Below are 14884 nucleotides of genomic sequence, written 5' to 3'. Positions count from 1 at the left end.
GCTGTCACAGAGGTGAACAGATCCTCAGCCACCCTCAGGGAGGGAATTTCATCTGCAGTTCCCTAAGTAAAGTTCCAGGTACAGGTATTTGGAAATTGCTCCCAAGCTTCTTTCCATCTCCCCCTTCATCCCTCAAAGGGACAATTCAACTTTAGAGTCTGCTGCTTCATGTCTGTTTTCCTGGGTTAATGGCCTGGCTACATAGAAGGAAATGCATGCCTTTGCCTTTTTATAAATATCATCAAAATATTCACCATGCCAATTCCAGTCAGTCCCAGTGGAGCATACAAAATTAAGAAGAGTTATTAAAATAGCAGAACTGGTTTGGTGGAGAATATAATATTTCTTTCCTGCAAGGAAACCGTTCTTGATATGCTAATATACGGCAGGAGAACAGCAGTTTTGTGCAGCATGATGGCTTCCCAGACTCAGACACTTGTGTTTGAGGAATTTATCTGTGAAATACTCACCTTCAGTTCTTACAAGGCAGGAAGACTATGAAAAAAAACCCACAAAAATATGAGAAAAAACACAACTGAACAGAGATAACGTTTGGATTGGTTTTCTTCCCCCACTGGAAAACAGAGAGAGATAATGTCTCCTTTCTACTGGAAACTGAAGAGGTTAAACCAACAAATTTATGCTGCTCCAGCTTGAGTTCCTTCCTCCAAGTGATCTGAAGGTATTAAGTCTGTCCATGTGGACTGCCAGCAACACCATGCACAAGCTTTGGAGAAGGAGCCTGTGGCAGAACTGACAGGGAGGGGATAATTGCTCCTTGTTTGGGTAATAAATCACTTTAAATCACTGCTAATACCAATTGCCATGCCAGATACTTCTGGTTTTAGAGAGAGAAACAAGCAGGAGTTCAATTACCAGAATTCACTTTGCATCCTCTTAAGAGGAACGTCCCACTGCATGTCACAGCAAACACAAAGACTTGTCAGACCTGGTATGGGAGATAAATTCTGCATGATAATAAAGCCAGGACACCTGTACATTTGTCATCCTTCCTGGTGTCCTACTCCCTACTTCCTTGCACTTTTTTCCTCTCCAGGAGACTCAAACTGGATAAGACATTCCCAATGAAATCAAACAAAGCTATTTCTGTTTGTAAAGCTCACGGTAGCTTTATTTTGTAAACGCTGACCTTTCTTTAACACTGCAAATCACATTGCACCATGGAGAGTTTTACTGCATGGACAAAAAGGACATGAAGACACAAAACCAAAAACAAATAAAACAAACACCCACCCACCCCCACCCACCCCCCAAAAAAAAAAAAGAGTAATAAAAGGTATAGGAAACCAAACACTGGATTGTGAAGAAGAGAAATAGATTTTAGTCAGGCTGATTTCTTGACTCTTCTGGCCAACAAATGAAAGTGTTTCAGCTAAAGAAAGCTGACTAACTTCAATAACTTAGAACTATAGCTGCATTAATACACTTTAGAAAGACTAAAAACACTGAATAATGTGTTTGCAATGTCTGTTATTGAGAGCTGGGTAAAGGATGTGGGTCCTGGATTTGGAATGTACTGGGTCCCCACTTGGAGGGTTATTCGCACTTGTGCAGGACCCACACTGACAACACAAGTGTTCCTGCAGACACTGCTACACTCACATTAGTCGTCTGGGGTTTGAGGAGAAATCCATAGATATTGGGAGACATTTAACAACTGATAGCATGCTGGTATGAGACACTGCCTTTCCAAGTAAGAGCCCTTCACTCTAGTTGTGCCACACTTACGGATCCATTCAGATATAGATAGATATATACATACACACACAGACAAGTAAAATAAGGACAGACATAAACCCCAAACACATCCTGTCTGTTTACAAAACCAAAAGAAGTTTGAAATTATAGCCCAGACCATATGCTCCAACATTTGTCTTTAAAGTCTGCTGCCCTAATTCTAGAGATAAATGCACTTCCCAGCGGCAGATTCTTAGGTATTCAGAAAAAAAAAAATGCCCCCAAAAATCGATGTTTTAACAGAAGACAAACTACATGAACTGCTGCCTCTCTGCACATTTAGGTGTTATTCTGCTGTGAAGCAGGACACTTTTTATATACTTGCAAACTGGAATAGCTGAAGTCTCAATTTATTTTTCCTCCTGCTGATGATTCAGCCCCTGCCCCTTGCTTCTCTGCCGGGAGGCCACGTCAGCAGGACACGGCACTGGCTGCCAGGTCACATCCAAGGCTGGCTGGAGCAGAAGCGTGCGGCAGTGCTGGCAACACAGCCCTGCTATCCCTGAGAAGGAGCTACAGGGGTGGGAAAGATTGCAGCCAGCCCTCTGAGCCTATGTGCATGAAGATTCTTAGCAAGGCTTTGATGGAATTCTTAATGTTCACATTTCACAGAAGAACAAAACATTAGGGGTTGGAAAGAACCTCAAAAAATCATCTAAGCCCAACCTCTCTGCCAGAGAAGGATCACCTAGAGTAGATCACACAGGAACACATCCAGGCAGGTTTTTGAATAGCTCTAGAAAAGGAGAATCCACACACCCCCTGAGCAGCCTGTTCCAGTGTTTCAGAAATATTTCCAATTTCAGAAGTCTTTCACTCCCCACAGTGTGTTCTGTAAAACTTTCAATGTTTAGGATTTGAAACAACTTGGAACAGGCTGCCCAGGGAGGTGGGAGTCACCTTCCCTGGAGGTGTTCAATAAGGGATTGGATGTGGCACTTGAAGCCATGGTTTAGTTAGTCATGAGGTGTTGGGTGACAGGTTGGACTTGATGATCTTTGAGGTCTTTTCCAACCTTATTGATTCCATGATTCTATGATCTTTTGAGGTCCCTTCCAGTGTGTGACCTTGAGGTCACCTTCTGTGATTAATCCAAATTACAACTCAGTGGTGCGTCAAGTCTCTACTTTTGTCTTATATCAGGGAAGTTACACTAAATGATAGCTACCAATTCCCTGCATTTTAATCAAAATGGTCTGAAAGGACTGGATATTCTACACAGACAGTCTACTAGGGCAGGTGCATCTTATTCAAGATTTAAACCCCACACATGCCAGGGGAAAAAAAAAAGTGTCCATGACTATTCTTAGCATTATCAGATGCAAAACAGAGACACTCCAATTATTCACACAGTAAACAAAGCACCCTCATGTTTACTTTTGGCTTCTTACATGGCTTCCTATACTTCATTGTAGCGTGCTAAAAACAAAACCTATGAGATGAAAGACAATGGTGCCATGATCTGTCTCACAACACCAAGGGGGAAATCTTCTCAGAGCCAGAATACCTTTTTCTCCGTCTTCTAGAAGATTGCAAAACAAGTTTCCCAAAGGTATGGAAACATTAATTTATTTCACATGCATGGAATGACATGATGAACAACCAGAACTTTAGTTTTCTAAGACTACCCTTCCACTTTTCTTAGAATCATAAAATCAATAAGGTTGGAAAGGACCTCAGAGATCATCAAGTCCAACCTATCACCCAGCACCTCATGACTAACTAAACCAGGGCTTTGAGTGCCACATCCAATCTCCTCTTGAACACCTCCAGGGACAGTGACTCCACCACCTCCCTGGGCAGCACATTCCACTGGCCAACAACTCTTTCTGTGAAGAACTTTCTCCTCTCCCCAAGCCTAAACTTTCCCTGGTGCAGCTTGAGACTGTGTCCTCTTGTTCTGGTGCTGGTTGCCTGGGAGAAGAGACCAACCCCCTCCTGGCTACAATCTCCCTTTCTAACTACTTTTCTAACTTTTCTACTACTTTTCCAACAGAAAAGACCAAAGGTCTGCTACACAGGTAGCCACTAAAAATAACACAGAGGATGAAGGGCGCTGCTGAAAATGCTGGTATTTTCTGGTTAATAATGGGGCAGCAATGAGAAAATAAGCAGAAAGCGTAGGTATTGAGAATGGGTGGTTTGTAACTGTACCTTTGAAAAACCATGGATAATATCCCACAAGGTGGGAGAGAGGTGAGCCCAGGTCTAGGGACATGCCAGTGCTACTGAGCAGAGTTTGCCTAGATGATGACAATGCCTCTAGAGGATGACAGTGACTCTGCCGATGGCAGAAAGAAGCATTCTGGCCAATAAAGCAAAGGCTGATCAGATCAATTAAAAACAAGTCTGTGATTCTTCCTGATTATAGCCCTCCGCAGAAGTTTCGTTGTGGGGGATGCCTGTGCAGCTGCTCCCTCGTTTGTCCATTAGCAGAATGGAATTTCAAGAGATCAAAAGGTCACAGAGATGTGTTGCTATACAAAGGGGGTCAATGGACATTGAAAGCTTGGCTGTTCTATCAAGTATTAAATCTGAACACCCAAGCTGAAATGGAGTCAAGTATGACAATGTAAAGGAGCAGTAAGCATTTTGTTTGGAAACATACCAGGGTGCCAAAGGCCCTTACTGTAAAAGAGAAAAAGTGAGCCAAAATTTAATGAATAAAAGGTAAACAGAAGCTATTTAATACCAAAAGAGATGTATTTCAAAGCACCACCACACACAGACTGTTTTGCTCCAAACCCTGGCGACCAAAACAATCTGAACTGAAAATGTATTTCCTACAAAGCTTTCCATACTTCACATCTTCATATTGTGTGACCAGGCTGCACACCAGCACTTAGGTGCATAGAGCTGGAACACATTGAAGAAACAAGCAGTAACAAGCTCAAAGCTCATTCTGCATTTCACCTCTCCCTTCCCTGACATAGCCAAGACATGTCCACCCCAACCCACTCCCATGCATCCTGACAGATGTGCCCTCAGGAGCCCTTTTGTGTCCCAGGAGAGTGTTTGACCTCATGCAGATACCCAGTGAGCACCAGACAGAAGGAAGACACGCCAAAGTGAGCATTGATTCTTTCCACTTTGCAGACTTGCTGTTCTGATCAATGCACTGCTTTGCAGCATATTTTGAAAACAGTCCTAAACTAGTTTCTTTAAACTTAACTGAAGGCCTTATTCTGAGAATTCAGCAGCTAATCATAGATAGAAAAGCAGATGTCGGGCCTCCCCGTGTGCTGCTGCATCAGCCTGGTCCCCCAGCCACTCCTGGCTCTCATTGGTGCCCAGGCAGTGGTTGCCCTGAAGTGCCCAAGGCACCTTCCCCCCTAAGATTTCATAGAAACACTTAATGTTTTGGGTTGGAAAAGACCTGTAAAGGTTATCTAGCCCAACTTTCCTGCAGTGAGCAAGGACAACTTTAACTAGATCAGGTTGCTCAGAGCCCCAAACAACAAGACCTGAAACATTTTCAGGGACAGGTCTTCTACCACACCTCTCTGGACAACATGTTCCACAAGTTGCCTTTGATTAAAGAGTACTTCTTCTAGCCTTCTGGAAACCTCTCCAAAATGACATGATTTTGGGTGCTGCCACTATTTCATCTCAGGCTGAAAACAACCCAGGTGCATGGATGAGAAATGTCTCATCAGCCTCTGCACCTACAGAAGGAAGGACAGAGATGCTTCTCAGCAGCTGATGCAACAGGTACACCTGCAGCATTACCACAACAGCCAGCTACCTGAACCTGCATTCTTTTGGTCTATTTCCTTAGGCTCCTTTCATCCCCAATCTTTGATCCTGCACTCACCACCCTGTTTCCTCAGGTGTGCCCTTCATTGCTTCACTCTCATCACCTCCATCCCCACCCAGCCACACGTGAGAGTTATCACTTCTTTGCTTACACCAAATCCTATCTATTTTAAACTCATTCCTTCCCTAGAAGAAACTGACTCACTTCCTCATTTCCAGCCTTATACTAAGGGAGAATAAAGACTTTTTTGCTTTGCTGAGACCAGACTGAACAGCCTTATTTCATTAGCTCTTTCTACATAAACCTACAGCTATTCAGCCTTTAATATTATCCATTCCTTTGCATTACCACACCAAACCACACCCACCCACCAAATTAATGGAATAATAATTCCGGGAAATCTTTCATTTCATAAACCACTTCTAGATTTTTAGCATACTTCTGGCCTTTCTCTTGAGTTAGTTGCTTTTAGAGCCACAGAAAAAGCAGCACTGAAATTTAGTTCTCACATTGTTTTACAAGATAAGCACAAGCAAAGGCCCTGCAGTGCTTTGAGTTCAGAGTCAACCACAAAACACTTCAAAATATCCCTTGAAACAAACAGCACTATTGGATGGATGTTTATTACCCTGTTTTCATCTCAAAATTCAACCATCCAAAGGAAATTTAGCTCTTTTTCTACTAAACACATAGTCACACCCCACACCTCCCATGCAATTGCACATCTGTATTTTAGACTCACAGAATGCTAGGGGTTTGAAGGGACCTCTGGAGATCAAGTCCAGCCCTGCTGCCAAAGCAGGATCACCTAGGGCAGGGCACACAGGAACACATCCAGACGGGTCTTGAAAGTCTATAGAGAAGGAGACTCCACAGCCTCTCTGGGCATTATAAACACTAATAAGATCTCCTCTCAGTCTTCTCTTTTCCAGACTAAACAGCCCCAGGTCTTTCAGCCTTTCCTCATAAGACAGATGTTCTAGTCCCTTATTCATCCTCATAGCCCTCCATTGGAGTATATTTAACTCTGTCCCTCCTGAACTGGGAAGCCCAGAACTGGACACAATACACCAGTCGTGATCTCACCAACGCTGAGTACATAGGGAGGAGAACCTGCTTAACCTGCTGGCCACACTCTTCTTAACACATCCCAGGATACCACTGGCCTCCTTGTCCTTGCAAACAACACAACACAGAAGCCCATCTAATGCAGAGCTTTGCTCACTGATGCAGTGCTAGAATTCAAGCTTAGGGGTGTTTTTTGCTAGCTTATTGGTTTTCGTTGCACATAAACTTTATGCTTCACTCCTGCAAACTTAGTGCTGTGTTACTGAACAAAGACAAGAGAGAAGTTTCAAGAGGGTACTTTCAAAGACAAGAGATAGACAGAATACACCAGGAATTTCCATTTTTATCACACCAGGAGCTCTCCTGCTACCTGTTTGTTCTTCTGCCTTTGAGCAGGCTTTTCACACGCTACACATAATGTACAGAAAATTACAGAACAGAAAACTCAGCCTGGCTTGCTTGTGGCAGCTTGAGCTGCCATTTAGATGGATGGCAACAAAAAGTACATTTAGCAGTAATTGAGCAATTCTCTGTGATCAATGCATAGAAGTGTTACACAGCCTGCATCAAGGTCTTGTGCATATCTATTTTCAACGTGTGGGTGACAAGTGAGTTCAAGTGGCACCAGAATAATCATTTTGTCCATATTGTTCATAACACAGCATGCATGGCAGCTTGGCATTATTGCCTCTCAGGATGGAAGAGCACTGATTGCATTCTTAGGTACAGCTTCACTGCCCCAAACTATACACAAACTGCTGTACTTTGAAGTAATTCAATATATGACATGATTCATGTGCAGCAATAGAATTTCCTACCAAAGACCGTAAGATATTGACTCTAAACACCAGCCTTCAGTCAGCCACTTGGGAAAGGGGTATTTCCTAAACACATCAAATACACACAGAATCTCTTTATTGTGAAATTCAGAAAGCAAGGTAATTTTCTTTTCAAATATAGGAGGCTCTCCTGATTCCATCTTGCAGATGATCAGATCCACATTCTCCCTCTCTTCTGTCTTTCATTTCGTGTGGTTACCCTAAAGCACTAGCTAGAAGTAATCTTTCCTGTAAAGGGAACACAAGGTCTACAGTTACAGCTGAGCAAAGAAATGGGTGAGGATATGCCTTGCCCTTGTCCTTTCCTTGCAGAGCCAGCAACAGCCTAGTCCTGCATTTGTGAAAAATTAAGTGGAAAAATGCAAAAAGGAAATGAAGTATTTCAAGTATTGACGTATTTATGAAGTATTTATTATCTGCCAAAGCTACATAAAAAGAGCAGCTTTTAAAATAATGATGATACAGCACATACAGCCATTTCATCTCTCCAAAACACTGAATTAAGACTCTAAATCAGTCTCTCTTTAACCACCCACAGAGGTACAGTTTTGCAGTTAAGAGCCCAAAACCCAGCCCTGGTGATTGGCTGCACAGCACAAGCAGGGTTTTCCTCCCCTGCTCCCCAGGGATGCCCTGATTTCAGAGGAAGTGTATGAACACTTTGTCATTAATACATACATGGCTTCAAGGAACAAAGATTGGTCATGCAGCGGCACACAAATAAGGGATGTGCTTTATGTTTCCACTTCATAATGCAGACCAGGTGGCCAGCCTCAAAGTTCAGCAAGCACTCTCTGAACTCAGGAGAATCACACAGTTTATAATCAAGTTGTCCATTGTGAGTAGGAAAGGATCCTATTAACAAGCACATCTGATGTTGTAACACTGAATGTGTGGCAGTAAAGGAAATGTGAGCGTTGTCCGTTCCACAGGGAGCTACCAGTTCACAGGCACTGCCCAAAAGGAGATGCTGCCTTAGCACAGTGCTAAAATTATACCATGTCCTGCTAATCATAGTGCAGATGTGGGAGCAAAGGAAAATGCATCATTATTGTCCAAGTGCTGTCCCACATATAGGGAATACATTAACCTTTAAACATACAAAATACTCTATCATAGCAATGGGGGGGGAGACATCAGAGGTTTTGTGGAGCAAGAGGGTGTATAATTCCCCAAACCACTGCACACAAAATGAGCCTGTTTTTAACAATAACCTCAGAGTACAGGACAAACAGAACTGTCAGGAATCCTAATCTTAGTATGTTTGCTGGCTGATTACAGTTTCTTCCACAATAGCTCACTATTAACATTATTTCAGTTCCACAATTGCACTGTGAATTCAGCTGTAGCAAAAGAACAAGAAGAAAAAACAAACACCAAAAAAAACCCCAAGGAACAACAATAGGGTCAGGTGCTCTGCTATCTTTCAAGCATGTCCTTATTTCAGCTATACAAATATCCACAATAAAGTAGGAGTTGAGCCTTTAGCATGAGAAGAGTATCAGATTTTTCAGACTAAACCCGAAGAGTGTATACAAATAAACGTGTGAGCTGTGGCGGTCAACACCGCAGCTCTCCCAAAAGAAAGGAAACATTCTCATGCTACCAATACTAAAACAACTTTAGGAAAGATTGCTGACGACTACCAAACAAACCCCACTGGTATAAACACATTAAATTACTGGGGATACAGAACCCAGAAGCTTCAAGTTGCATTCCTTTAAACCCGCAGTCCGGACAACGCTTTGAGCATGGGGAAAAATAACCATACAAAAATAAATGGTGTCATAATTGTATTTGCATGGAAAGTTGTTTTTTATGTATTAACCAATACAAAGCACTCGTATCAAACAAAAGAAGAAGCCAGCTTTAGTCCTCTGTTAACTGCCACGTGGACCAATTTCTTATCACACAGCATGCTGGCTATAAATCTTAACAAGCAGTTTGAAATTGCTGCTATTACTGCTCATCAAGACTGACTAATCCTGGATGGTGTTCAGGGAAGCTTCTGTAATGTCTATCTCAAACAACTATTAATTCCTCATTTCCATGGGGATGAAATTTCAAGCAACCACCACCACCAACTCCTCCACAGTTTAGATGGCAGCCCACAGAAAAGAGGCAAAGAGACTGCAAAATAGAAAGTTGCAAATATTTCAAAGGACAGACTCTTCCCTCTGGGAGTGATGCAGAACCAGAGCAGTCTGTCCAGACAGCACTCTCCATCCTCACAGTGCGTCACAGCTCTAGAGGTGGTGGACAACCTGATTCACTTCTGACACTTAACCCTGTTGTCAGCAGGTTGGATGAGGCGACCTGCAGGGGTCCTTTCTAAGCCCAAATTTTAACCAAAAGCATAGTTCCCCTCAAGCAGTATCATTTGAGTATTTGATGCAGGTTAAGAAACAGTCTTTCCTGAACAGAGTTGAAACCTAGTCAAAATCCAGTGGCAGTTCACTAGTTGTACCATTATCCAACTGAGCTTCACACCCCCCAAACCCTTCCCCCCCATTACTATTACTTCTTTAGGAAAGGCTTTTAAATAGCCCACTGAGATTGCTGCTTAGTGGTACAAGATGGGGAAAGGATGAGGGAGGCAACACCACCTACCCCCCTCCTCAGAAAGATAAGGTAATAGCATGAACTCAAGTAAGGCCACTGAGAAGAGCATTGGCAGTACAGCTATGCAAAGTCACTTCCCCTTAAATTTGGATTTAACCTGCCTTGTATTGACTGTAGACAGCCTTCTACCTAGGGAATATCTGCTTCACTTCAAAGCTGTATTTGCCACTAGCGAGAAACCCTCATCTCAGTAGTTAATACACTATTTGAAAGGTCTTTTGTTGCTTCTCCCTTCAGACCTGTTAAAAGATTTCTGTGTGGGCTCTCTCTCATAAAAAAACACCAGCACTGTTTATCATATTTGCACAGTTTTATCAAGAGGTAAAGCAGCAATCAAAAGGCTTTTTTATTCAATACTACATAATTAACTAGCTCTGCTTCTAAAGAACCAATTTTAAATGCTCCTCAAACCCAATCTGACTTCTCCAAGCACTCTGCAGTGTCTACTTCTCTATTCATTTTCCAGCCCTCATGATGCCTAAGAAAAAAAATTGGTTTTCCACAGATATCCACTTAATTTGTTACTGGTTTTCCATCTAGCTTAGGATCTCTCATTTACTTTTACTATTTGGTTATAAGAAAGTATGCCTATATATAAAATTAAAAAGCCAGATAAATGACTGAACAGAGAGAGAAATCTCCTGGGCTTGCAAGAATTTCATGACTTATTCTAAGATATTAAAATCATATAACACAAAGCAGCCACATCTGCAGCTTCTCATTCTTAAGTGCCTCACTATTTCAAGAACTAGAGAGAACAAGTTTTCCATCATGCAAGCAACACTCCCCCACAGGTTAGTGAATCCTCTTACCTTGGATGCACTGCAGGGTTCCATCCTCAGCCCTTATTGTGAAGGTTTCACCTGGATTAACTTGAACCAAAAAGACCTGCCAAAAGAAGAACACATTTGTCTCGCTGTAAACTTACAAAAATTAACTTTCCCCAACCAATCTACTGTGTTACTGTATTCCTCAAGCTAACAAAGGAATGTGAGGCAGGGAGGGAACAGACTGGTATCCTGTATCTTTGAGTACCAGCAGGGTTCACAAAGCAGTAGAGATTTAAAGCCTACCTGGTCATCCAAACTTTAAGAGCTGAAATAAAGATGTAACTTACTTGTGTGCAGGTAAAAATTATAGCTTTGGGTTCCACCACCAAACTCTTAACAGTGTGTTTAACTTGGCTAGATGCTGATAGCAAAGGACATAAATCTTTAGACCACTGGCACACGAGAACAGAGAGCAGATAAATTGCAGAAGGCAGCACCAAGCCATACCAGATTTCAACTTGAGGTGTAAAGGGACTTGAGCCATCGTAGTAATAAATCGTTTACCTACGTGTAACAGATCTCAGTAAACAAAATCCACAGACACACAATTCAGTAGCTGCACACACAGAACCAGTAATAAACTACTCATTTAGTAACAAATTGAATTAATTTTTTTCTTAATAATTAAAGCATCACCTCCATCTCCCCCACTGCTGAAGTCAGCAGATGGTGGGAATGCCACAAAGACCAGGAAGCACCAAAACACCTCCCAGTTCAGTGTACATCATGCTCATCTTCATTAATTTCACATGTGCAAAAGGATACTTTTAAAACTTATGATTGAGATTTCTTTCTTTAATGGAGTCTCCCCAGGAACTAGAGATCACCTGTCCCATGCTCTCGCTGCTTGGGAAACTTCTACTTGTACACTTCAAGCACACTGTTAACTTGGCTTTGTCATAAATTCAATCAAAATCTGAATTAATCTTGGTATAAAATTGAAAAAGGGACCTGAGCTATCTTAAAAATAAATAATTTCATAGAATCAGTAAGGTTGGAAAAGACTTCAGAGATCATCAAGTCCAACCTATCACCCAACACCTCATGACTAACTAAACCATGGCTTCAAGTGCCATGTCCAATCCCCTCTTGTACACCTCCAGGGCTAGTGACTCCACCACCTTCCTGGGCAGCACATTCCAATGGCCAACTACTTTTTCTGTGAGGAACTTTCTCCTCTCCTTGAGCCTAAACCTCCACTGGAGCAGCTTGAGACTGTGTCCTCTTGTTCTGATGCTGGTTCTCTGGGAGAAGAGACCAACCCTCACCTGTCTACAACCTCCTCCCAGGTAGTTACCCACATGTAACAGATCTCAGCAAACAAAATCCACAGGCACACACAGAAATTAGGTTTTTTTCAATCCTCTTGTGAAAAACCTCTCTCCAAACATAGCTCTGGCTCTTTGTATTCTGGGACACATGCATGTAGAATTTAATCATTCACTCTGGAAAGACAGAATCTGAATTAATGTTGTGTTTCTGAACTCCTTAAGCTAAATGCATACGATAATTATTACCTAGATGACCTTTTGAATTACAGTAATCCTAGAGAAACGTTTTTAAGGCACAAGCTGGAAATGAGGGGAGGGAAAAAAAGGACATATGAAAGCCATTATTTTGTCTGTAACAATAATTTCTCAGGGAACACAAATCAGGGTGGAACTGATCCAGCATATAGAGCACAATAAACGGTTCAGAAAAGATAAGAGGCACAAAGCCATTCCATCCCTAATCTCAGAACAATCAACATTTAAGTGACAGTATTTAAGTGCTCTCTTGTTATGAATAGGCATGGATTATCCACAATGGGATAGAAGCATCAGCTCAAAAGAAGCACAGAGCAAAGAGCAGTGCTGTTCAGATTAGAAACGACCAGAAACACCAAGAGGCAAAAGAATGACAAAAATATTTCACTCACTCATTTGCATAATACATCTACACTAACACCTCTAAAGTTGGTTAGTTATTAACATGTCTGATTAACACAAAGCAGATGCCCTAACACATCACACCTCTGGAAGAACTTGATTTCCAAGCCCATTTTGAGGAACTGGACCAAGTGGAAAATTAGACTGGGGGCTTTTGGAAGATGTAATCTCAAATATATTTTTTTTCTCTAGTAAATGTGGCTCTAAAACACTGGTGAATGTTTAATGTGGGACAGAGAGATGGCAAGTTCAACTCTTCCCTAAGCAGGAAGTCAATGCCAGAACAGGTCGCCCAGGGAGATCACGGATGTCTCTTCCCTGGAGGTGTTCACAACCAGGTTTGATGAGGCCTTGAGCAAGCTGGCCTAGTGGAAGGTGTCCCTGCCCATGGTGGGAGATTTGAAACTAGGTGACCTTTAAGGTCCTTTCCAAACCAATCTACACATCTATGAATGAAATGCATACCCTGGACCAATGTCTCCTGTATGGAAAGGTTGATATTCTGCCTAAAGCAGGGAGTTGAGTTTAATGGCAGGCGTACGACTGACCTTGAGAGAGGGATTCCTCTTACTACACAAGGCACGTGTCTACTCCAGTTATCAGAAGGGTATGATTTACAAATTCCTTTGCAGAGAGTCACAGCTAAAGGTCCATCAGCAGCCCAAGTGTCTGCATTAGCATGCCTGCAGCTGTGCTTTGAAAATAGCTCCTTGGGTTTCCACATTAAAAAAAGATTATATCCCCAATAACAGCTGCTGCTTACCATGGCCAAAACGAAGCAGCATTATCCTTACCTAATTATGCAGTTTGTTAACACAAACAAATTGTTCCATCAAATTTGTTTCCTGAAGGGCAGCAGCCATTACAGCTTCGTCCCCTCATCATGAGCCCATGGGGAGAGGCTGGGACTTACACAGAGCAGCTTCAATTAAAGTGTTACATATATGACAATATTTCTTTATTGGCAGACTCCAGAGTAAAGATCTCATGCTTATTAAAACAAAAACCAAATCCTCAGCACTAGTTATTGTCAGAAAACATGGTAGTAGATTGGTTAGAAAGCCAAATTCCCCATTGTGTGAGACACCACCTGGAATACTGTGTTGAGTTTTGGGCTTCCCAGTTCAAGAGCGACGGGGATCTGATAGAGGGAGTCCAACAGAGAGCCACAAGGATGACTGGGAGACTTGAACACCTCTCCTGTGAAGAAAGACTGAGAGACTTAGGGCTGTGTAGTCCTGAGAAGAGAATCAAGTACTGTAGCTGTCACTTCTTAGAACGTAAGGGGGGAAAAAATTAAGTTCTGAAGATATTAAAAGACATTTTTTTACCCACTGATGCTCCAATTAATCACCTTTGGAGCAGAAGAAAACACTTATGGCTGTTGCTAGAGGAAAGCAGCTATATCAAGAACTGAGGTGTGACTGATGTGGGTCAACAGAGGAGCAAAGGCATCCACAGGGAGGATGGTGGGCACATGAGCACTTGTACCTCAAGTGGCCTCAGAAGCAGCAATGAGGATGCTCCTCAAGCACAAACCTTCGCTTGCCTACCACTGCAGGCTGATCCCTACCAGCAACGCAGCCCCAGCCTCTCTGCTTTGGCAGAGAGCTGCAAAGCTCTAACAAGCCACGGAGTTGAGGTCAAACCATTAAATGCAGAGCACAATGACTGTTAGATACTGAGCATCTTCCAGCCAATGCCCCCCCACCCCAGCTGCCTGGGACAAATAATAATGAGGCACACTGCGACTTCTTTTGTTTATACACACTAAGTATGTCAAACTACTTCAAAGACTTGGTTTTCTCCACATCCAACAAAACAACAAAACCATACTCTACAGTCTGCAAATGCAGCTTTGCTGTTTCCTTTCCACACAATGGATGTTCATCAGAATGCCTTGTTGCTGGAGCTTTTAATTAAAAATCTGAGGAAAGCAATAAAAACCCTCTAAAGATAACGTCTTTGTTTTCATGAAAACAAACAGAGACAATCTGTAATTGCCCTGTGTCTCTTTCAATATTCATCATCCCAAGCACACACATTTGAGATAGCAACAACAGGCATGAAAAGCCACTGTGA

The 14884-nt window shown here is 42.3% G+C and overlaps 1 protein-coding gene across 1 annotated transcript in view; it reads right to left on the bottom strand.

Moving 5' to 3' along the window:
* The window catches only part of FNDC3B (fibronectin type III domain containing 3B), a 237014-nt gene that overhangs the window by 171343 nt on the left and 50787 nt on the right, over nucleotides 1-14884 (bottom strand). Inside the window, exon 3 of the mRNA XM_068145019.1 lies at nucleotides 10857-10932. Coding sequence (XP_068001120.1) covers nucleotides 10857-10932 — 76 coding nt within the window. The remainder of the gene's footprint in view (nucleotides 1-10856; nucleotides 10933-14884) is intronic.

This window comes from Melanerpes formicivorus, unplaced genomic scaffold (genome assembly GCF_026170545.1).
Source record: "Melanerpes formicivorus ecotype bairdi unplaced genomic scaffold, bMelFor1.0.p_v2 SCAF_12, whole genome shotgun sequence".
Classification (NCBI taxonomy): domain Eukaryota; kingdom Metazoa; phylum Chordata; class Aves; order Piciformes; family Picidae; genus Melanerpes; species Melanerpes formicivorus.
Note: the sequence above shows the minus strand (reverse complement) of the source record. Positions and strands in the feature narration are given on the sequence as shown.